At 38.9% G+C, this 25,915-nt stretch overlaps 1 protein-coding gene across 1 annotated transcript in view; it reads left to right on the top strand.

Moving 5' to 3' along the window:
- LOC126297680 (protein crumbs) overlaps positions 1–25,915 on the top strand; it is a 355,128-nt gene that overhangs the window by 295,805 nt on the left and 33,408 nt on the right. The window contains exons 25-29 of the mRNA XM_049988790.1: positions 207–652; positions 2,156–2,499; positions 5,940–6,127; positions 6,236–6,357; positions 18,274–18,418. Of these exons, the coding sequence (XP_049844747.1) occupies positions 207–652; positions 2,156–2,499; positions 5,940–6,127; positions 6,236–6,357; positions 18,274–18,418 (1,245 nt within the window). The remainder of the gene's footprint in view (positions 1–206; positions 653–2,155; positions 2,500–5,939; positions 6,128–6,235; positions 6,358–18,273; positions 18,419–25,915) is intronic.

The following is a 25,915-nucleotide window of genomic DNA, read 5'->3' as shown; positions in this document are numbered from 1 at the left end:
GTGTCAGTCCTTTGTAGAGCACTTATCTATGATTTTATTCAGACTTGCACTATAGTCATCATAAATTCAGTGAAATAACCAGTATGATTCTATTTCTTACAGTACCCCTGATGTTCTTCAGTTTCAATTAGATTCTAAAAGGTGTGTTATACTGCTGTCAGAATGCGAACACCTGTTTTTTTGTTAATATTTGTTTTCTTTTTCAGGTGGGAATATTTTATATATCTCAACTGAAGATGAGAGTTACTTCTCAGTTTATGTATACAAAGATGTAATTACTGTGTCATGGAAACTTGGAGCAAATCTTCCTCCTCAAAGAAATACATTATGGAAGAGTGCACCAGATGGAAACTGGACTACCATTTCAATTCGAATGAGTGATGAAGGAATCTATGGCAATACAGATAGTTCACAAGAGGAGTCACGTTTATCTACAAATTTTTCATTATCACTCTGGCATAACTTGCTTTTAAAGGCTAAGTTTGTAGTTGGAGGAGGTGTAGATAGTGGAAATTTGAGAAACAGTTGGTTTTACAAAATGGATGACATTACTGTTGAGCCCATAACAGTTAATCCTTTAGATACCAATGCCATTGATTCTCTGCACACGCCTTCTGTGGATCATCCAGGAAATCATGGAAGTTTTTTTAAGGTACTACAGCATAAAATTTCTGTTAGTTGTACAACCATGCTTTATTTGCTGAAAAAGTATCACTCAGTATGTGGTTAACAAGTGTAGGGTATTAGTCTGTTGTTATCAAAAGACAGGATTGGGATATATGGTAAGCCCGGCACACTCCTGGCCATTGATGTTAACTTTAGAAACTACTATTTCTGCTTCAAATAAATCCTCAGTTGTTCTCATTAGGCTGAAATAACCCTGTTACACAGTCCTCCCAAAGCAAAATCCCTGGTGTTTCTGATGACCAAACCTGGTTGCTTACAGTAATCAAATATCCTGACATTCAGTCACAAAAGCAATCAATGAGACAGTTAAGTAAAATGGTGGAGGGGAATACTGTAATTGCCATGTTGAAATGCAAGTGTCTGCATATGTAAAAGATAGCTCCCAGACATTGTCGGATTCTGTGTGAATGTAATTAGGAAGCTTAGTGTTGTATACAATATATAATTACTGAAGACCTATCTTGGAGTTGCAGTTTTTTTTTTGCAATAACTTGCCACTCAGTGTTAGAGATCAGTAATATTGAAGCAATTACTGCCCTTGTGTATGCTTCTAGAAATTTGTGAGTCTCTAACTATGGCTATAGCTGTCTAGCTGACATTTCTGTTCAAAATAGTAACCTGATATGCCTATAAAAGCCCATTAACAGTAAGAATTATGAAAAATATTCAATAGCTCTAAATAACATGTGGAACAGCAGGTACGAGGTATACTATCCAATCAGTTGGTTAACTTTTCTGTAAACTCTTGAGTCACACACTGAAGACAGTGAAGTCCCTTCAGCAGAAGTAAATAATATATATATATATATATATATATATATATATATATATATATATATATATAGAGTTAAATGTGCATGTATTTGTCAAGAATTGGACATCCTGGCTTTTACAGGTCCAAACACAGCTTCAATGCAACACGTTTGTGATGTAAGAGACACATGACATCATCAAACATTGGTTTTAACCTAACAAAAGACAAAACCCTCTAACCAAGAAACATGTCCAGAACTGTTTAATCAGATATCCTGTATACAGGGTCTACATAAATTATGTGTAGTAAGATACAAAATAGGTATTACAGGCTACTGACGATACTTTGAAATAAAATAAGTGAAACACAACTGGTTGTACAGATAGTCTTTATACTCACTGAAGATACTTATTTGGGGTAGTGCTGTAACAAATTTAAGAACTGTGTTTGAATATCATTCAATTGTTCATTAGTGAATTATGTAAATTGTGTACTATTTGCTTAATATTGATAGAAATAAAAAACAAATAATACTGCAGTCTGGGGAACTGTTCATCAGTTTTATTGACATAAACCATTTATTTTTCATTTAATCACGAGTGCATATAAAAGTAGTTTTTTGTTACTTCATCTTCACATTTTGAAGAACTAGAATTTTTCAGACTATGTGTCAGGCTAGAAAACTTTTATATTGCAAGATTATTTCTTTTGCAGGGTTGCCTGGGTGAAATACGCATTGGAAATCTTCTTGTCCCTTACCTTGAAGAAACGTTTCCAGAAAATTTTACAGAAAAAGACAGATTTTATTTAACTCGAGAAAATAGTATGGTACCGGTCCTTGGCTGTGTGCTATGTTTTCAAATTGATTGCCAGAATAATGGCACCTGTACTAATGAAAATGAATCTTATGACTGCACTTGTCAGCGTGGATTTGAGGGGTCAGATTGTTCTGAAAATACTGATGACTGCAAGAATAATTCATGTCAGAATAATTCTACATGTGTTGACGAAATAGCAGCTTACAGTTGTAAGTGTCAGCCTGGTTGGGAAGGGGAGTGGTAAGTATGTAATCCCTGAGTGTTATGTTTAATATTTTTTGTAAGATCTGTAAACTGGAACACATTTTAGGCTGCAAATTAAATATATTTAAGGCTCTTAAATAGGTTGCTTAATATATAAATCAAAGATGAGAGCTCAATTCAGAAGATATGACAGGATATGAACAGAAGTGGAAGCTATAGAAAGCCATAAAACAGATTGGGTGGTTGTAAGGAGAAAATGATTGAGATGATTTATGATATTCTTAAATTTCACAAAGGGCATCTTCACTGAGGACCACGTGTTTCATCAAAGTAGGAGAGAGAGAGAGAGAGAGAGAGAGAGAGAGAGAGAGAGAGAGAGAGAGAGAGACCATGAACGTAGCATGTCTACAACTTTTTAGACATTTCACACCAATGCCTTTTAAACAAAATTTGAGATTAGACAGTTTCATTCTGATAGTTGTCCTGTGCGTGTATCAAATGTTGTTCTTATTTTGTAGTAAACTGTTGCAAGTAGTATGTCATTTTAATTTATTTTGTAACTAGTGTAAAATTGCACTTACAGTTTCAGCCTGCTTGTGCGTAACAACAATGGCACCTTGTCACTACAATAACACTAATGACGCAATGTAGTGATGAAACACAATATAATTTTATTTAATAAACAGCGGTTCATAGAATAGAAGGGTATTGCACTTTCTTGTTCCTCTTGGGAAAATCTACCTGGAAACAAAATATGGGCTTTAATACATACCTCTAAATTTAAGCAGTTAAATGTGTTTTGTAAACAATCCTTTGGTGGAAAAGGCTACATTTTTGCAGATGTACTGCACCATGATGCCTTACATGTGGCACTTTTCCACACATTGACATGTAGGTGCCAGTCAAAGATGCCCCTTGTCAACTTTTCCCAAGTTCTACTTCAGTCTCAATAATCAATACTTGAAGTATACTGATACTATAAATAGTAAAGTGAAGTAAATATAATAAGTGAAGATTTAGAGAGCTGCATGTGTGATTAATCATAAACTGGAACAAATAGGCATCGTGTTACGTGTCATTGCAGTTTACCACCATTTTGAGGAGGACAGTTTCACCTTGCTTTTTGTGGAACTGTGAAGAATGCATTACACCTGAATTAGGAGAGAAAGACAAGACCCATGAAAGAATACATTAGGAACAATGTGCTTTAACAGCTAATTTAATTCCTGAATGTTACTAATGAACTACTGGAAATATGCAAGCCAACGATGAGAACTAAAATTTGGAATGTATAGAACAAGATACAGAAGTAAAAATAAATTTTTTGTCCAATTGCCGGCTGGTGTGGCTGTGCGGTTCTAGGCACTTCAGTCTGGAGCTGCGTGACCGCTACGGTTTCAGGTTCGAATCCTGCCTCGGGCATGGATGTGTGTGATGTCCGTAGGTTAGTTAGGTTTAAGTAGATCTAAGTTCTAGGGGACTGATGACCACAGATGTTAAGTCCCATAGTGCTCAGAGCCATTTGAACCATTTTGTCCATTTATATTACAGTAAAGTCACCACCATGAGTGAACACCTCATTCACAGCAGCATCATACTTGTAAAATGTTGCAATAGGTACAGTAAGAAGGCATGTATGACTATAGGAGTTATTTCTTGAAATACCTTGTATATAAAGTAAATTAAATAAAAATTGTGACTGGCAGGAACAGATGTTCTTACTCATAAAAACATTAAACTATTTATTTTTATAGACTAAGGTTTGAGAGTGCCAATTTTACATCTGGAATATGCATTTTTTTGTGCACTGTGAGAGTATATTTCTTCACAGTTCGTACATGGCAAAATACAGCGCAGACTGTGAAAAGTAATGCATGAAAATATAAAAAGTAATGTATTTGCAAAAATATTTAGTACTGAATTTGTCATTTTTGTGGAAACTTACATGAAAAATCCAGGGCACTGTAAACCAAATACTAAGGTATAATACATGTTCACAAAGTTATGTATTCTAGTGCAGAAAAAAAGGTGAATTCTTAATGTATGCTTCCAATTTGAATAATTCTTGCAAAGAAACTTCCTGACAGATTAAAACTGTGTGCCGAACCAAGACTCGAACTCAGGATATTTGCTTTACGCAGGCATGTGTGCTACCAACTGAGCTACTCAAGCATGACTCATGACCCGCCCTCACAGCCTCAATTCTGCCAGTACCTCGTCTCGGTCCAGCACACAGTTTTAATCAGTCAGGAAGTTTCATATCAGTGCTCACTCTGCTGCAGAGTGAAAATCTCATTCTGGAATTCTTGCAAAATATACTGTTAATAGTATAATTTATCTGCAGTTTAGTTCACTACCTGAGGTCTGCCAGTAATATGGTAGTTTTGTTCTGTACAACAAACCCCTATTCTACACATAAGGATTTGTGATCTGGCTGTGAGGGCTCATTTTCTGATTATTGTAGACATACTCTTATCTTCAATCTGGCAGATATTTCTCACACTGAATCCTCACACAGAGTAGATATGTGTTCAAGAATTCATCAATACAGGCTCTTAACCATGATTTTCTAACTTTTAGAATGAAATTCTTGCTTTTGCAAAAACTTCTACAGTTATTTTTATGAAATGATCTGTAAACTGTTTTCTTCTTTCAGCACTGTTTCAGCTTTTGAAATGATAATTGATTTTGTTGGAAAGCAGCAGCATCTTCTCATTAGTGAACAGAAAGCATCTCTGATTTAAAATGTTTCTTGACATTATGACATTATATTTCATCCCTCCCCCCCCCCCCCCTCCTCCCTCGCCTACCCCTCCACCCCCTCCGATTTGACAGTTAAGGTATCTGCCAATGAGAGTTTTTGAATCTGTGGTGTACAAAAGGCCAAATAACCTATTGTTGAGCCTTTTCATGAGCTTTTATACTACTGTAGCTGACACCACAGATACAAGCTGCACTGACTAGTGTACATTACTTTGTTCTAAAATGCCAGATCAAGAGGCTGAGTCCTAGGTTGCTATGTGTTACTTTGCCCCCTCCTCCCCCTCTCCTCTACCAACAATTGAAGAGCAAAACTTCAGGTAAACTAATATGCCATTGCATTCATGTGAGTAATCTCCGGTTCATGAACAGGCGCCATTTTTTACTTCTCAAGTGTGTCACTGGAAATTGTATATTTTTTCTTATTTATGTGCAGAAAATAAAACTATCTGAAACTATCACTGGTAAAATATTTAATCAGGACACAGTTTGCTATAAAATAATATTTAGCAGGTAATTTCATATTTTCTCAATTTGTGCTAGAATTTGATTCTACATTCACAATTATCACAAATGTGAATTTTTCAGGTTCCTGTCAGTCCCATTTTGAGTTTACATGAGTTAATTGCAAACATTTAGAGTGCAAAACTTAGATGCTTTAACTCACTTGCTAAATGAATTTCAAAATATTTAAAATCTCCATCATTTACCCACAGGTGTGAGCAGAATATTGATGAATGCCTTTCATTTCCTTGTCTGAATGGTGGAACTTGTATAGATGGCATAGCTACAGTTGAGTGCAGATGTGCAGATGGTTACATAGGACCTTTCTGTAAAGAGATTAAGCTTGTAACTTGTGCAGATATGCCCTGTAGAAATAGTTCTACTTGCTTGGAAGTCACAGGTGAGTTCATATTTGAAAGATATGTCTTTTTCTGATTAGCAAGCGGTGTAATCTCACATGTTTATATATAAAATGAACATGCATAATTTGATAAGCTCTTTATTCCAGATCCAGAAGCTGACAGACTTTTCAAATGTGTGTGTGCTGAAGGTTTTGTTGGAGATTATTGTGATACACCATATTGTGTTGTTAAGAAATGTGATAATGGGATATGTGATTACAATAACAAGGTGAGTTTCATTGAAATAGCTATCATTCTAGTTTATCAGAGAGATTTATGTTTCTTATATTTGGGCTATGTATCTTGTGCTCTAAACAGAGATTAGAATCCTGGCAATATAAGTTCTGTTGTCAAGAATTAAATCTTTATGTATCACACACTCCAGATAGTAAAGTTCATACTTAAAAAAATGTGTTTAAGATTAATCGTTTTCTGAGCTCACCTTATGAAAAAGACCAAAACATTGTGATACTTGGGTGCTTTAATATTTATTAAACATTCTGAGTGTTTTCCTGGAAGGAATATTTTTGGAGATAGTCATATAGTCTGGTGCAGCAGACTGCCAAAACAGAGTCGAGGTTAACAGAAATGGCGTAGCACTTGGTAACATTTTTGTGGGCATGTCTGTAAACACACCATGAGGAGAAAATTGTAAATAAATGGTTTGAATGTTCAGTTGTTGGAATTATGCAAGGGAAGAAAACCAAGTTGGTGTGTAACCTCAGTGAATAACTGAATATGTAAGTAGTAAATGAAGAATAAACTGAGAGGTTTGGGCATCCACAACAGCTCACTTACAGGCAGAGTGTAAGTTTCTGAAGTGTAGCTAGACATGTTAAGATGATGTGACTCACCTAAAGTTCACAGAAACCATTAAAAATTAAAATTATATGCTCCATTATGAGTGAAGTGTCATATTAATAGGAGAGGGTTTGAGAGTGAGTTCATGCTGTGGGATATGTCAATGATGTAACAGCCAAAGTATTTAATAATCATATCATGCAAGTAGTGCACAGCCTCATAAACAAACACAAAATACTATATACTGGGATTCTGTAATTAAAGAGACTGTAGAAATAAGAATGTGCAAGAAGAACTTGAACATTAACAGCAGATATAAACTTCACAGTGCATGAAAGTGAGCTCTAGATGTGGAGAAGAGGCATACATATTCATTGTGATGTTTATGTTACTATGGGCGCACTGGCACCACCAGTGCAGACACTGCCACCATGTGTGTTACAGCATTATGTAATTACTCACAAATCAGAAGCCATCTATGGGCTATATAAGGCCACTGCAGCAACAGTTTTGACAATCAGTAGCTCCTGATGAATATGATGGAGGTAATCGTCGAAAGCTTGAGGTTTTACCCTGAATTGATGCAGCAAGAAGTCCAAAATTCATACCAACCAGTTTTCAAGGAAAATGATAAGGTATGCGTATGTGGTAAACAAATGTGCGAGTGATTGCATTAATTGCTGAATAATTAAAGGGTAGATGTTTGCATATATATGTACAAATATCATGTAGATCTATAAAAGATCTTCACATCATAGATTAATATTTTACAGTGTCTCCTGATAATATGTTTTTCACTAGTAGTTATATTTTTCACAGTAGTGAGCTCAGTGTATAAAACTGAGAATAAGAAGGATGTAATAAAGAACAAACCTGGCCAAATGTTCCCTAACACTCCACTAAACAGACATACATGGTTTCAGGCTATGTATGTCAGGGTGTGTAATTGCTGTAACAATGTGTCAGCTTTACAGGTATGAGTCAGTAGTGAGAGTTAAAATCAAGACTAACAATATTATGAAGACACAAGTTCAAGCATTCCACAGAGACTTCACCAGTGCTACATTTGTCTACATCTGATGTTATTTATTCTCTGAAGTGGCAACATCAGAAAAGCACTGAACCAAGTCATGTATGATAGTCCTAAGAAATTAACTGCTGAACTGAGAATGGCCTATTGGTTTGTAACTAATAAACGGAATATTAGAGATAAATTAGCAGCTTTGGAACAGAGCAAGATATGATGCCAGCTACACGTTTGAATTGTAAGACACTGGTTTCACATCCCGTTCATATATGTAATATTACATGAGATTTATTTTGATTTCCGATAAACCTGCTACCAATGACTTTAAAAAATTATAATGACAACAATAATTTCCTAAATGGAATATGAATGAAGCAGCTTTTATGAGGCAGGTACTTGCTTGATTTTAGGCAAACTTGTCAATACTGTATTGAAATGGGCACTGAATCACACATACATAATTTGTCTTCATATTCATAAGATTAAATGTATGGTATTCAAAGTTAGCAGGTGATTTTTTAGTGTCTAACGTATTGCCCTATCACTCTACAATCTTGTGAGATTCCCACTGGTCAGTCAGGAATAAGATGGTCAAGGAAATGGGGCGCAGCTTTAATATACTCTGGCGTGAATAACCACTTCTATTGTACTATAGAATGCGCAAACTGAACTGGCTGTGTGCCACTACATCCATATGAGTTTCAGTATCAGAGAGATAAAAGTTTCTGCCACATACATTTACTGAGGCATACGTAATATGTGATTAACAATAGCCACCAAGGCATGCATGGTACAGAACGATACTAAAATTGCCAGCTGATGCACTGTGTGGCAGCATACTCTGTAACGCCCTCTCTGTTAAAGTACATGTATATACAGTTTAAGTGTGAAGGTAAGAGCCCACCAAATAGTAGAAGTGTTGAGTCATTGACAGGCACACAAAAAAAGAAAAAAAAAAGAGAACTCCTCCCCCACCCCTTTCTCCTCCACCCACATACAGAGAGAGAGAGAGAGAGAGAGAGAGAGAGAGAGAGAGAGAGAGAGAGAGAGTTACATTGTGCCAAATGAGCACCCAATGCCAGCACTGCAGTTCATTTGCTAGAGTGGGGTAAGGGATTGTGTTAAGTGGAGTGAATGAGTGTAGAAAAGAGGCTGGGCGTGGGAGGGAGGGTTGGGTAAAGGTGAGTGACGGCTTTGGATGAGGCAGTAGGTGTGTGAGATGGGAATGCTGGGTGGAGAGGCAGGAGATGCAGGGGGTAGGAATGCGGGAGGGAGAGGCAACAGGTGCACAGGATAGAAATGCAACACCTGGGCACTTTTGTAAACCCTTGTCGCCAGTTTTGTAAAGACCTCATTGCTGCTGCTGCTGTGGAGGCCGAGTTTGTGAAACAGCTTTTGGTGCAGTACACAGCTGAGACAGTTTCTTCCTGCTACTATTACATAGCTATGCCCCAGGGTCAGATAACAGGATAGGTAAATGAAGGTTCTACAACACTCCAACAAATTAGTAACAAAGTCACACAAATGACAAAAGGTTTACTTATCTTTGTGACTAGTTGTATACTAAAGTCTGCCACTGTTGTAATATAACACAAAAAAGGCCCTCAATGGTGAAGCGCAAAAATTTGTAGGTAAACTTCACAGTACATAGCAAATGCAATTTACAACAACTGTCTGTTCACTTCTAAGAGTTCTCTAAACGACGTTCCCTGTCTAAGTCAGGTCTGGAGGATGATCTACAACCAAGTGGGCAAGTGCTGCTCTTCTATCTTCTGAGTAGGCTTCTGTCTGTGTCGTGTGGTCATTGGCGAATTGTACTCGGCTGGCAATTGGCCGAGACGAAGTCAATATCTTCATCCTCAAAGCCGCCCATGGCACTGGTGGAACTCAAGCAAGTGGCGAGTCTGTATGGCACTGGCACCAGTTCGCATCTTTGAATCTGTGGTGCTTTTGGTCTGGCTCTGTCTTGTTTGGATGACACAGCACTGTTGTCACATACAGCCGAGCACCGTACCGATGGTGAGGGGGAAGTGTGGGTACTGGAACTAGTGTTATATAGGTGACCATTGCTGTAGCCTATGCCGAGTCACTGCTAAGTAGCTTATGCCAAGTCGCTACTCGCACCTTGACATCCATCTTGGAACTGCAAGTGAACACTGGCTGAAAAACAACGCAGAGGGTGCGTTCCATTACCGATCGGCAGGACACTTTCTTGATGGCATGAATTCACAATGGCATCTTCTTGACTGGAGGCCTCTTGGTAGGCATCGACATGGAGTTGACCCAGCGGTGATGGCATGGCAGGGGCTGAGAGACATCCGCTAGTGGACGGATGTTAGCGTTGGACCGATGTCCATCAGCTTGAGGTCCAGAAACAGCGTCTTGTGACCCCTCTCTGATGGATGTCACTCCTGGTTGTGTCAACCGGGAAGGCCAAGAATCTGTGAACATACGAGAAGCAGCAGAACTTTGCAAGTGACAAGGACGAATTTGATTTAGGCACCACTTCTGCCATCCACAGTCCATCAGGACCTTGAATCTGAAACATACGTGAACCAATTGAATTAGTAATAATGCCACACTGCCATAGATTTTGTAAAACATAGGTTGGCTGATCTGATATGTTGGCTGACTGGAGTCTGTAGGCGCCGACCGCAGCAGAGGATGTAGCAAATCCAAGAGTGTCCGGTGGCGTCACCCGTGTAGCAGTTCTGTGGGTAAAGGACCATTGCAGGCCTGGGCTTGATAAGTGGACATGTGATGCTAGGCTTGTTCGTGTGGATGATGCAAGCAAAATTTGTCTATTTGTCCATTCAGCGTCACCATTCGATTTTGGGTGGAATGGTGCTGAGGTGAGATGGTATATGCCATTCACTGTACAGAAATCTTCAAATTCTACAGAGACAAATTGAGGTCCATTGTTTGTAATGAGCAATTCAGGCAGACCTTCAATGCAGAATATGAACTGAAGTGCATACAAAGTGGAGCAAGATGTTGTTGATAACATGGGAACAGAAAAAAAGAGAATTTGCTATATGCGTTGACAAATACTAACCAGCATGTGTTCCAGTAAGGGCCAGCAAAGTCTGTGTGCACACACTACCAAGGTGCCTCTGCTTTGTGCCACTCAAAAAAAAATGTTGTCGAGTGGCGGCCTGATGTCCCACATACGCTTGACACCCTTCACACATCCTTTTATTTGTGCATCCCTGCCAAACTATGTGCAATGTCTGCATGCTGATTGTTTTGTGTGGACAACGCCCCAATGACATTGATGCAATAAGCTAAGTACATGTGTTCGAAGCACTTTTGGTATCACCACATGTGAATGTCCTGACTCTGTGTGAAGCAAAATGACACCATGAACAACAGAAAGATGATGTTGATGTGCAAAATATTGATGAACAATGGGGCTAACATTGTGCTTGGTAGAAGATGGCCAACCTATACGAATGTATCAGAGCAAAATCTGCAAATTGGGACTGGAAAAAGTATCTTGAGATACTGTACAATAATCCAGTGGAAACTGCTCGACAAAGTCCTTTTCTTGTGCATCAATTTGAAAACATGCTGCTTTCGAAGTGTTGAAGTCAGCGTCAGGTCCCATAGGTAGATGTGAGAAAGCGTCAGCATTTGCTTGCTTAGAAGTGGGCCAATAAATGATCTCGTAGTGGTGGTGGGAGATAAGAAGAGCCCAATGTTGCAATTTCTCAGCAGTATGAATAGGCATTGATTTAGCCAGATTGAATAATGACTGCAAAGGCTTGTGGTGTGTAACCAAATAGAATTTTCGACCATATATAAGTACTGGTGAAATTTAGTCACTCCAAAAATGATGCCAAGAGTTTCCTTTCCTAGCTGGAAATAGTTCTGCTGAGCTTTGTTCCGAAGCTTGGAAGTGAAGGCAAATGTGCCCATGTCTGATGAACACCTCGAGAATTGATAACATGACCTAACTATTGTATTTCCATCTGGAAAAAGACACACTTCCCTGTGTTACACTTCGGTCCGGCATCAGACAAAACTTGAAATAAAGTGCACAAGTTGACAAGGTGATGTTCTGCTGTGTGGCCGGCAGGTACAATATTGTCCAGGTAATTTGTACATGAAGGTACAGAAGTAGTCACCTGTTCTAGGTAGTGTTGGAAAACGGCAGGTGCTGATTTTCTACACAAAGGCAAATGAAGGAACTAGAAAAGACCTAAATGTGTATTAATGGCAAACACATTTTGTGAAGGTTCATCAAGAGGAATCTGAAGGTAGGCATCACGAAGGTCAATTTTTGAAACATTTTGTGAAGGTTCATCGAGAGGAATCTGAAGGTAGGTATCACGAAGGTCAATTTTACAAAAATAGAGACCTTTGCCTAAGCGATCCATGAGTTTGTCTGGGTGAGGCAATGGATAAGTATCCACAACTGTCTGAGGATTGACAATGGCTTTGAAATCAGCCCAAATTCTAATTTTTCCTTAAGGTTTGCAAACATATTCTACTGGGGAAGACCACTGACTTACAGAGATGGGTGTGATGATGCCATTTTCTTGCCAGTGAGCCAGTTCTTTTGCAACCTGTTCACGAAGTGCAAGAGGCACTGCACATGCTTTGAAAAGGTGCGGCTGCATGTTGTCTTGAAGCATAATGTGCGCTATGAAGTTATTGGCTTTATCTACACCAGGAGCAAATAATTCACCTAATTCATCACAGAGCTTAGCAACACTGTCACTTGAATTGAAGTGACACACAGCCAGTACATCGGCCACAATGTTTCGTCCAAACAAGTCAAGACCAAAATTATTAACTGATTGTCTTCTTCGTAGCACTTGATGGAAACTGTGTTCTGCAGATTCTGATACGTGGCCGCAATGTTAAGTGTTCCTTTCATTGGAATGTTCTGGCCATTGTGACATAGTTTTGGTTTGCCTAACAGTTCATAAGTTTCATAGCTTAACGAGGACTCTGATGCACCTGTATCTAATTGAAGTTTTTCTGTATGGCCTACTAAAAGGTTCATACAATTTATTAGAGAGATGTTGCACAGGGGAACCAGTGTTCAGAATAACAGGGGAATTAGTGTTCTGAATAACTTCCCACGATTGTTCTGTGAGAGCAACATGTTCTGAAGTTACAACATGCACTTGCCTATCAGGGCGCAATAGTTTCACATTGTGACTTGGGGACTTTTGTCTTTTTAAGCGAACACTTCGTACATGTCCAGTTCCGTGGCAGGAGTAGCTAGTGGCTTGGTGTGATGGACAATGTTCACGTTTATATGCTGTATAGCATAGGGAATAAGATTTTGTGCCACGCTCTTGGTGAGATGAACGTAGCTTGTGCTGAAGCTGTTGATGTATTATGATGTCCGGTCTGTGAGACTGTCTGTGTGCCATTAAGTGTGGCTGTTTACGGGACCGTGTAGCACTAGAGCTGTTTCCAACTTTCTGTTCTACAGTACAAATGTTACCTGATTACCGAAAACTATCTACAGCAAAATCACAAGAGTCATGGTAATCAGTGATCTGCAATACCTGCTCAATGGTAGGATCGGAATATTTCAGAATCTGTTCTCTGATCCAATCCTTGTCTCAAATTTTGTAAACCCTTATCAGTTTTGAAAAGGCCCTGTTGCTACTGCTTGTTGTCACTTGTTATGGTAGGCAGAGTTTATGAAATGGCTTCTGGTGCAGTACACGGCTAAGACAATTCTTCCCTGCCACCATTACACAGCTATGCCTCAGGGTCAGGTAACAGGATAAGAGAACAAAGGCTCTACAATGCTCCAACAAATTAGTAACAAAGCCACACAGTGAGTTAAAAGATTTTTTTATCTTTGTGATTAGTTGTATAATGGAGTCCGCCACTGCTTGTAATACAACACAAAAGAAGCCCTCAATGGTGAAGTGCAAAGAATTGTAGGTAAACTTCACAGTACACAGCAAATGCAGTTTGCAACACCTGTCTGTTCACATCTAAGAGTTCACTAAACGTTGTTCCCTGTCAGGTCTGGAGGATTATCTATAACCAAGTGGGCAAGTGCTGCTCTTCTATCTTCTGAGTACGCTTCTGTCCATTTTCATCCTGTTATTGGTGGATTGTACTCAGCCGGCAATTGGGCAAGACAAAGTTGATATCTTCATTCTCAGCACTGCCCGTGGCGCTGGTGGAACTCAGGCAAGTGGCGAGTCTCTATGGCACTGCCACCAGCTCACATCTTTGCACCTGTAGTGTTTTTTCCATGGCTCTGTCTTGTTCAGATGACACAGCAGGCAAAACTCCCACACATCCATCCATGCCATCAGCCACCCTTCCACCCTTCCTAACTCTCCCTCGTGCTGCACACTTCTTTTCTCCCCTCACTCAAGCTGCTCAACGCAACACCTCACGCCAGAGTACCTGCCGAGCAGCAGCCCTGGAATTGTGTATTCATCCATAGCCCTACGATATTACAAGCATTAAACAGCAATCATTAACAGAGGTCTCTTTCCAAAGATGGTTGTTGCACATTTTCATCCAATCTCCAGAACAGTTAGTATGCAAATAGCACTCGTAAATTGCACATGCAAATAAGTAAAAAAATGATGAAGATAATGTATGCCTTTGCCGGTGTGTTTCATATAGGTATGATTGTCAGGTGTCCCTTCGGAATAAATAGAATTTGTGCTAAGCTTTGGCTGTGTACCATGAGGGGAGTTGATGCACTGTTTTATGTTTCCCTATCCCCCAAAAGGCAGAAGCACTTTGTTGTCGATAGGCACACAAACAAAAGCACAATGTAGGGAGACAAACGTGTGTGTGTGTGTGTGGGGGGGGGGGGGGGGGGTCATGCTTTTCTACAGCTAGAAAAAGGAAGCGCATTCCGAAAGCTAGCCAAGCTCTGTACCTTTTGTTTGTGGGTGCCTGTTGATGAGGCAGCACTTCTGTCTTTCAGTGAGTCATCTCCTTTATTCCTAAATAACCGAAAACTTTGTAACCAAAGGTCATACAGTGAATTCCAATTGAATAATTAGACAACAACCTACTACCCCTGTGTTGTGAGTTGGTGGAAATTCACAGTGCAGCCTGTTTAATAACGAAAACAGTAGATTCCAGTGGAATAATACCATGGCTGCCAACTACTATGGATTGTCTGTAATTGTTACATATTAAGCACCCTAGTTATGGAGTTACAGAAAGTTACTAAAAAATAATAGACATAGACATTCTACAATTTGATGTTTTAAAAATCGGAAAGCTACTGTTTCTACTTTGTTACTCACGTGCTATTAAAATGTTTTCTAGATTGTGATGTTTTCCTTCCTGAGAACATCATAAACCTGTCTACAAATGATTTCATCGCCATGACTTACTAAGATAGGTTATGCAGAGTGATGAAAATTTTTTGTTCTGTACAAGAGCCTTAAAGGATAGGAACATAACAGCTTTCAGACCAAGTAAAGTCACAATGTTCAAGGCTGTTGCTGTTTTTCTAACTGGGAGACATCACAAGATGTGCAGTTCACTTACTTATCCACACTTAATAATACATACCATGCTGACACTATTATTTTAATGGCTATCCCCTTTAACTTTTTTAAAAATTATGCTGGGAGTAAATTATTTTAGACCGATGAAATTTTCAGTAATTTTATGACATCATTTGTTTGGTGGTTTCATTCATCTTTTTAGAATTCAAAAACACTGTGTACACAGTGTTAGCCAGTAAGTATTTTTTCATTGTTTTGTCAGCAACTGTTAACAGTTTCTGTAAAGACAAAACAAACACAAATAATAATGCGAAATTAAATAGTATAAGTGATATCTGAAGTGAAAGTGAAAGAAAAAATAAGATGGAAGCTTTTGTAGGTGTGCCAAGTACCAGTAGTCACGGATTTACCTTGGACGACAATATCACGTGGATGGATGCAGTAACTCAAACTATTAATTATTAGTAATATTATTTCTTCCAGGATTGCTAGTCCCACAAGATGTGTAGGACACCTTCTATGAAGTGTGAAGCAGGAGGGAGGTACTGTCAGAAGTAAAGCTGTGAGAGTGGGTTGTGAGTTTTGTCAGGATAGCTCAATGAGTGAGCTTTTACCTGTAAAAGCATATAGGTCCCAGGTTCAAGTCACCTAGGCAAAATCATGACTTCACTACACACTTTCAATCAGTTATAGTACGGTCTCTGTGTTGTTTGGTCTGAATAGGTGCAGTCATGAGCAATGGTGTTTTGCTAGGTTCCTGATTCCAGATATGCAGTGCATACAGTTCCCTTCACAGTATTCATTTGGAAACTGCTTGAAATCTAGCTGTATTCACAGACAGCAGCAGTTAGTTGTGTGTGATGTCCTTAGGTTAGTTAGGTTTAAGTAGTTCTAAGTTCTAGGGGACTGATAACCTCAGAAGTTAAGTCCCATAGTGCTCAGAGCCAATAATAATAATATGGAAAACTGAATGAGTATAAGATTTCACCAATAAGGTCATGAGCAATAAACAAAAATATTGGAATGAACTGTTCTGCATTTACAGATGACTTTGCTAAACTTTCTGCAAATGTAAAATCTGCTGTAAGGGTTTGTTTCGGAAGGGTTGCATTTCTGCCACATTGAACTTTTCTCTTCAGTTGTTGTTGGTCCCGTTCTTGCAGCATCATTTTCTGGCCACAGCAATGTCAGAGATTTGATGTTTTACCAGATTTCTGACATTAACAGTACACTTGCAAATAGTCGTACGGAAATCCTCACTTCATTGCTATCATTGAGATGCTGTGTCCCATCGCCCATGCTCCAACTATAACTCTACATTCAGACACACTTAAATCTTGATAACCTGCTATTATAACAGCAGTAACCAATCTAACAACCGTGCCAGACACTTGTCTTACATAGGTGTTGCCGACTGCAGCGGCGTATTCTGCCTGTTTACGTATCTCTGTAATTGAATACACATGTCTATACCAGTTTCTTTGATGCTTCAGCGCAGCATCTTCTTTGACACACATTCAGATATTTTCAATCCATAGCAAAGTGTAGGTTGATACTGTAATGCACTTAACAGATTAACAGAATGTAATTAGAGAATGAAGATTGTGTCGTGCAGGTGGATGGCATTCACATCATCATAACAAATTGTCTGTTTCATGCTTTGTACAAGTAGTGTGTGCTGGCAAAAAGAATTAGGTGCAAGGAACTTGATGTGCAATTTTGGGTGATGTGATTTAACTTACTTCCTGTGGTTCAAAGGCTGTAATTGGCAATTGTGTCTTGGGTCCACTTCTTTAAATATCAGTAGTGAATTGTTTGTCCCATTTCATGTGAATTACAGAATTTGATGTACGTATGGCCACTAATCTCAGCATTTGTGTTTTCTGTTGCCTCATCTTCCTCAAGTGCCTTTACTATTTCCCTCTGAATTTTCAAGCCATTACTGCCACTGTTTTGTTTTTTTACCTCAAAATTGTTATAAATACTTTTAATTACATTTTCATCAGAAAATTATTGAGACTCACTTTTCCAATCCATTATTGGGAGACTGTTCATGAACTCTAAAAAAACTGGTTGTTTCAGTGCATGCTGAAGCGCACAACATGCCACTAGCTACAGATAGTGTCAGACTTTTCTAGGCGCGCAGTCCGGGACCGTGCGACTGCTACGGTCGCAGGTTCGAATCCTGCCTCGGGCATGGATGTGTGTGATGTCCTTAGGTTAGTTAGGTTTAAGTAGTTCTAAGTTCTAGGGGACTAATAACCACAGCAGTTGAGTCCCATAGTGCTCAGAGCCATTTGAACCATTTTTTTTGTCAGACTTTCCATCACATTCATACAACAGTGTCTACTCTTTCTCATTCAGCAATGCCACTACTGACATGTTTCTCCGGTAGTTAACACGACTCCTGTGCAATACATTGTTATTTGTCTGTGAGAGATTTGTTATTCTCTTGATAATTTTACTTCACTTGCCAATATCTATACCGTGGCATGAATGTTAAACACCATTTTAGTAAACAGACAACAAGCTATATGGATTTTATGTGAGCTTCAGTATTCATTTACAGGAACAGGCCTTTGTCTCAAATCAGACTGCTGAAGCAAGTCACTGATGTACACAAGAAGGGTAAAGTACGAGTCACACAGATGCAGTATTGCATAATGGCATCTGGGTCCTCAGATATGTATATGTGTCTTAAAAATTTGCAAACACACACTCACTGGTGTGTTAGCGCCTCTGCAGGACAATGAATAATTGCCTTTACTTGTTTCAGTGTTTGTGTCCCTGTTTAATATGTCCATTATTCATAAAATGTTGTTTCATATTGTTTCACAGAATAAAATATTATTTTCAGAGTCCAGAATGCAAGTGCTACAGTGGATATAAGGGCAAGTATTGTGAAGAAGATATAGATGACTGTGCTGCAGTACGTAATCCTTGCAATACTGGTAAATGTATTGATGGAAATGGTACTTTCTTATGTGATTGCAGTGATACAGGTAATTATACTAATAAGTCATTGTTGTACTATCTGGTAAATAGTTTTGCCCTTAAAAGTTTGTTGTGTGGAACTTTTTCACACTAAAGGCTGTTACAGAAAACTAATCTAAATGGAAACATAGAACATGAAATTTTAGTGTATCGGATAGATTTCCTTGTTGGTTTCATTCTGAAGTTGACCGAAATAATTTACAGTGACATTTTAACACTGACAGGCGTTAACAGACATGACTATATCTGAAGGTATAGTGCGACCTGCAGACTCCCAACAGTAATCAGCCATTTCTGGCAAGTTTAGGCTTTGTTGACTGAATTTCTTACTTCAGCTGCTCTGAATTACCACTAAGCCATCTGCAAGGCAGTTGCTTCCACACTTGAAATTTTTCATTGTCTCTTCAATGCTGCTGACCTGCAAGTGCCCTATGATTCTGTTGGTGGAATTCCTTCTGGAACTCTTCATTATTTCTGTTGATATGCTCTATAAATTATGTATGAAGTATCGTCCTTGTTATCCAAATAAAGTCACTCTCAGTAAGACAACATCCTTAATCAAAATTAAGAGCACACCAGTACGTTAATCATATAAACTGTCCAGCAAGATGTGTCGAGTACAGTATACTATAGTGTATGGAAAAAGAGAATACACTGTGACATGCAGGGAATTTTATGCAATAAACACCGACTTGAAATCTTATATTAATATTCAGACAAGGTTCAGATTATCATTCAAAGAACTTATGAGACTGCAGCAAAAGCAAGGGAGGGGGGGGGGGGGGGGGGGGGCGGGCACTTTGGCAACTGACATTGTTTCAAGACGTTAACACCCCGTCATTTTTAAGGCCCTAAAACCTTGAAACTGACAGGATGTTCACCTCGGCAGTTGTCAGAAACGTCACCAGGCTGCATTCTCATTATATTGTTTGAACATTTGATATGCCAGGAGAAACTTAAAGTTCTACGGAGTGTTGCTTGAGTAAGTTTTTTCACTCTGTAGTGCAATGTACACTGCTACGAAACTTCTAGACAAGTTGAAACCACATGCTGGACTGGAACTTGAGCTCAAACTTTGTTTTTTGTGGAGAAATGCTGTACCTACTGAACAAAGCCATTTCTCTTTGTTCTCTCAACAGTGGTAGTTTAGCAATGTACACAGAAGCAATTCTCTGTCTTTCGGAATGTGGAAGAAAGCTGCTGGCTGGAAGATCAATACTGTGTGGCATGTGTGTTCAATTCAGTGAATAGAGCATTGACCACAAAAACCAGGGATTCCAGTTTGAGCCCAGATCTAGTACACAGTTCTAGTCAGTGACAAAGTTTCATAACAACTTACCATCTATTGCAGAGAGAATGTTTCATTCAAGGATCTGAGGATAACAGATTCGCCAGTTTTTTTTTTTTTATTTATATTTTTATTTTTTTTAATTTCTGCTCCAAGTTGAGTGAGTTATTTTAATACTAACAGAGTTTGTTTCATTAAGTTCTTCACAAAAGTGAGAGATTGTCTGTGAAGTTTGAGAGGAATATATAAGAATAAATGTCATATTAAAAGTATGAATCGATTTGTAAAGTGGACACAGATGACACAATTGGAAAGGTTCAGAAAAAGAAGGAAGAGAGATTACAATTAAACACCCCATCAACACTGAGGTCATTAGAGGTGGAATTCAAGCGTATATTGGTGAATAATTTGGAAAGATATCATTCATGGGGTTTCACTGAAGGCTGAGTTTGTGTCCCACACCAGCAACCTATTTTATATGGTCAAAAGTGCTTCACTCACATATGACTGAGCTACCCAGGCAAGCTGGCAGAGTACTTGCCTGTGAAAGGGAAAGATCCCTAGTGTGTGTCTCAGGCTAGCACACAGTTGTAACCTGCCAGGAAATTCGTTATTTTTTCTTTAATTAATGTTTTTCTCAAGTTAGTGTAATTTAAATAAATGTGCTATCTATGTTGTTGTAAATATAATTTAAATGATAGGTATAGCTTCATGTTCATCATAACATTGAAAAATGGTCAAATAGGATGAAAATAAGTAACTGAAAAGATAAACAAATTGGCAGTCAATAACACCAGTGACATCACGTTTCCTGGCTCTTTTTTTGTATGACAAATTTAGTAAAAATGATCCAATTTGCAAAGATCTTTGCCAGCCGTGGTGGCTGAGCGCTTCTAGGTGATAAAGTCCGGGACCGCGCTACTGCTACGGTCGCAGGTTCGAATCCTGCCTCAGGCATGGATGTGTGTGATGTCCTTAGGTTAGTTAGGTTTAAGTAGTTCTAAGTTCTAGGGGACTGATGACTTCAGATGTTAAGTCCCATAGTGCTCAGAGCCATTTTTTGTAGTATACAAGTATAAATGAAATAACAACAAAGTATGACACTTCAGCTTTTGAAAGCACGTAAGTCAACATGGCATCTGGCCTGCTTAGTATTCCAAGTCATAATACTTGGAAGTTAGTTTCTGTACTATAGGAAAAAGGAATTTTTAGTGATAAAACTAGCAAACTTCTGAAAAATGTGGAGGCAACCTTTTCAGAAAGAGGTGTAGGAAACATCGAAGCACACTGGTTTGTGCATTCAAACTAGGCTGACAAGTGTTATGGGCACTGAGCTATGCAAGTCTGTTTTCACAGCTTTGGGTTACTGTTTCAACCCTAGGGTTATAATGATGAACTCAGTTGATTACACTGTGGAAAAGTGCTTACAATGGCAGGTCTGTGCAGTGTAAATATTCTGATGGAATACAAATTACTTCAGAATTCAGTGATAAAGTAACTTTCCATAACAAGGGAAAATGTGGACTTAGTCTAATATCCACTGTTGTACTGAAGGCAGTTTGGCTTTTATGTACAGATTCTGAGCAGTAGTTTCACACTATAGTAAAGTGTTAATGGTTTGGCAGCATAATGTCTCAAAAGAGAAGTTGTAACGTGTGACAAGTCTTTATTTTGAAAAGCTTTTGACATTGTTAGGGTCCATAGTTATTTGTTCTCTAATTGATTTCACTGAAAAAGTTTAACCTAAAGGTTTTTTTTCCAATAATGGAAATAAATGTGATGTTATAAATATAGTGTAATTAACTGGTATATATTCATTTTTAGCCCCCATGAACCATGGACCTTGCCGTTGGTGGGGAGGCTTGCGTGCCTCAGCGATACAGATAGCCGTACCGTAGGTGCAACCACAACGGAGGGGTGTCTGTTGAAAGGCCAGACAAACGTATGGTTCCTGAAGAGGGGCAGCAGGCTTTTCAGTAGTTGCAGGGGCAACAGTCTGGATGATTGACTGATCTGGCCTTGTAACACTAACCAAAACGGCCTTGCTGTGCTGGTACTGCGAACGGCTGAAAGCAAGGGGAAACTACAGCCGTAATTTTTCCCGAGGACATGCAGCTTTACTGTATGATTAAATGATGATGGCGTCCTCTTGGGTAAAATATTCTGGAGGTAAAATAGTCCCCCATTCGGATCTCCGGGCGGGGACTACTCAAGAGGACATCGTTATGAGGAGAAAGAAAACTGGCGTTGTATGGATCGGAGCATGGAATGTCAGATCCCTTAATCGGGCAGGTAGGATACAAAATTTAAAAAGAGAAATGGATAGGTTAAAGTTAGATATAGTGGGAATTAGTGAAGTTCGGTGGCAGGAGGAACAAGAGTTTTGGTCAGGCCAATACAGGGTTATAAATACAAAGTCAAATAGGGGTAATGCAGGAGTAGGTTTAATAATGAATAAAAAAATAGGAATGTGGGTAAACTACTACAAACAGCATAGTGAACACATTATTGTGGCCAAGATAGACACGAAGCCCACGCCTACTACAGTAGTACAAGTTTATATGCCAACTAGCTCTGCAGATGACGAGAAAATTGAAGAAATGTATGATGAAATAAAAGAAATTATTCAGATAGTGGAGGGAGATGAAAATTTAATAGTCATGGGTGACTGGAATTGGGTAGTAGGAAAAGGGAGAGAAGGAAATGTAGTAGGTGAATATGGACTGGGGCAAAGAAATGAAAGAGGAAGCCACCTGGCAGAATTTTGCACAGAGCACAACTTAATCATAGCTAACACTTGGTTCAAGAATCATAAAAGAAGGCTGTGTACATGGAAGAAGCCTGGAGATACTGACAGGTTTCGGATAGATTATATAATGGTACGACAGAGATTTAGGAACCAGGTTTTAAATTGTAAGACATTTCCAGGGGCAGATGTGGACTCTGACCACAATCTGTTGGTTATGAACTGTAGATTAAAACTGAAGAATCTGCAAAAAGGTGGGAATTTAAGGAGATGGGACCTGGATAAACTGAAAGAACCAGAGGTTGTACAGAGTTTCAGAGAGAGCATAAGGGAACAATTGACAGGAATAGGGGAAAGAAATACAGTAGAAGAAGAATGGGTAGCTCTGAGGGATGTAGTAGTGAAGGCAGCAGAGGATCAAGTAGGTAAAAAGACAAGGGCTAGTAGAAATCATTGGGTAACAGAAGAAATTATGAATTTAATTGATGAAAGGAGAAAATATAAAAATGCAGTAAATGAGGCAGGCAAAAGGAATACAAACGTCTCAAAAATGAGATCGACAGGAAGTGCAAAATGGCTAAGCAGAGATGGCTAGAGGACAAATGTAAGGATGTAGAGGCTTATCTCACTAGGGGTAAGATAGATACTGCCTACAGGAAAATTAAAGAGACCTTTGGAGAAAAGAGGACCACTTGTATGAACATTGAGAGCTCAGATGGAAACCCAGTTCTAAGCAAAGAAGGGAAAGCAGAAAGGTGGAAGGAGTATATAGAGGATCTGTACAAGCGCGATGTACTTGAGGACAATATTATGGAAATGGAAGAGGATGTAGATGAAGATGAAATGGCAGATACGATACTGCGTGAAGAGTTTGACAGAGCACTGAAAGACCTGAGTCGAAACAAGGCCCCCGGAGTAGACAACATTCCATTGGAACTACTGACGGCCTTGGGAGAGCCAGTCTTGACAAAACTCTACCATCTGGTGAGCAAGATGTTTGAAACAGGCGAAATACCCTCAGACTTCAAAAAGAATATAATAATTCCAATCCCAAAGAAAGCAGGTGTTGACAGATGTGAAAATTACCGAACAATCAGTTTAATAAGTCACAGCTTCAAAATACTAACGCGAATTCTTTACAGACGAATGGAAAAAGTAGTAGAAGCCGACCTCGGGGAAGATGAGTTTGGATTCTGTAGAAATGTTGGAACACGTGAGGCAATACTGAACCTACGACTTATTTTAGAAGGTAGATTAAGGAAGGGCAAACCTACGTTTCTAGCATTTGTAGACTTAGAGAAAGCTTTTGACAATGTTGACTGGAATACTCTCTTTCAAATTCTGAAGGCGGCAGGGGTAAAATACAGGGAGCGAAAGGCTATTTACAATTTGTATGGAAACCAGATGGCAGTTATAAGAGTCGAGGGACATGAAGGGGAAGCAGTGCTTGGGAAGGGAGTGAGTCAGGGCTGTAGTCTCTCCCCGATGTTATTCAATCTGTATATTGAGCAAGCAGTGAAGGAAACAAAAGAAAAATTCAGAGTAGGTATTAAAGTCCATGGAGAAGAAATAAAAACTTTGAGGTTCGCCGATGACATCGCAATTCTGTCAGAGACAGCAAAGAACTTGGAAGAGCAGTTGAACGGAATGGATAGTGTCTTGAAAGGATGATATAAGATGACCATCAACAAAAGCAAAACGAGGATAATGTAATGTAGTCGAATTAAGTCGGGTGATGCTGAGGGAATTAAATTAGGAATTGAGACACTTAAAGTAGTAAAGGAGTTTTGCTATTTGGGGAGCAAAATAACTGATGATGGTCGAAGTAGAGAGGGTATAAAATGTAGACTGGCAATGGGAAGGAAAGCGTTTCTGAAGAAGAGAAATTTATTAACATCGAGTATAGATTTAAGGGTCAGGAAGTCGTTTCTGAAAATATTTGTATGGAGTGTAGCCATGTATGGAAGTGAAACATGGATGATAAATAGTTTAGACAAGAAGAGAATAGAAGCTTTCGAAATGTGGTACTACAGAAGAACGCTGAAGATTAGATGGGTAGATCACATAACTAATGAGGAAGTTTTGAATCGGATTGGGGAGAAGAGAAGTTTGTGGCACAACTTGACCAGAAGAAGGGATTGGTTGGTAGGACATATTCTGAGGCATCAAGGGATCACCAATTTCGTATTGGAGGGCAGCGTGGAGGGTAAAAATCGTAGAGGGAGACCACTAAGCAGATTCAGAAGGATGTAGGTTGCAGTAGGTACTGGGAGATGAAGAAGCTTGCACAGCATAGAGTAGCATGGAGAGCTGCATCAAACCAATCTCAGGACTGAAGACCACAACAACAACATATTCATTTTGCATGTAACACTGAAAAACAATACAATACACTAAAAATAAAGAACATGCTTGAAAACTAAGCAAAAAAGTAGGGTGGCAAAGATAACACCAAATTTCAGACTGTTAACTAAGGTCTGAGCATATGGAATAGGTTCCCAGATATGAGTGTGGCTTGAAGACTTCTTAAGTAACAGAACCTGGAATGGCAAGTGTTTATCAAAGAAAAGAGTATCACTAAGAGTGCCCCATGGAAGTGTGTTAGGACTGCTCTTTCTCTCTATACAGGCTGCTAACAAACAGTCTGAAAAGCTTATGAGGGTATTTCAGGGTAGGTTGTGCTGAGAAAGTCAAGGAAAATAATTCTATATTTTGTACCATTTATGAGTTAATCAGCATTGAAGTTAGTCAATTGGGCCTCTGTGTGACCCACCAGATACAGTTAGTGTCATTTGTTCTCATATTGTCTGCACACGTTTTTAGTTTGCCAGGAATTTTCAAATCAGTGCACTGTCTGCTGCAGAGTGAAAATTTATTCTGGGATGTAAACTGTGAATTATATGGTTAAAAAAAGCTGATCATTGTGTACATCATGAGCAAGAAATAAGAGACTGACAATTTGCTAAATACATAGTATCTCCTAGACCAGTGGCATCCAAGATTTCGGCCTGAGTGTCAAAGCACTCGGCCTCACTTCACATTTTCCCCACCATCACGCCATACTGTCTGAGTGCAAAAGGCGGAAGAGGGGAAAACAGCGAATGTGCCACATTTAAGTGCCAGTACAGTCATACTTACATACACATGTTTCAAAAACACAGATCACAACAAAATAAGTTTTCAATACTAGCTAATTATTTTTGGCGAGCTGAAGACACAATATAATTTTTATCTGGCACAAACTGTCGGCATATGGACAGACTCAGACAGCTTCAAGTTTTGCACTCAAGTTGTCACATAATTGTGACTTACTTAGTTTCATAATCAGAAAAAGGTCTTTCACGCAAGTATATCGAACAAAATACTGTAGCACTTTTGCAACCTCATTGTGGAGACTTAGAAAATCTGCCTGATAAAAGCAGTGTAGACATCCTGGGCAGTTTTTATGTAAAAAGATGTGTAATTAAAACT

Source organism: Schistocerca gregaria, chromosome X (assembly GCF_023897955.1).
Source record: "Schistocerca gregaria isolate iqSchGreg1 chromosome X, iqSchGreg1.2, whole genome shotgun sequence".
Lineage (NCBI taxonomy): Eukaryota > Metazoa > Arthropoda > Insecta > Orthoptera > Acrididae > Schistocerca > Schistocerca gregaria.
Note: the sequence above shows the minus strand (reverse complement) of the source record. Positions and strands in the feature narration are given on the sequence as shown.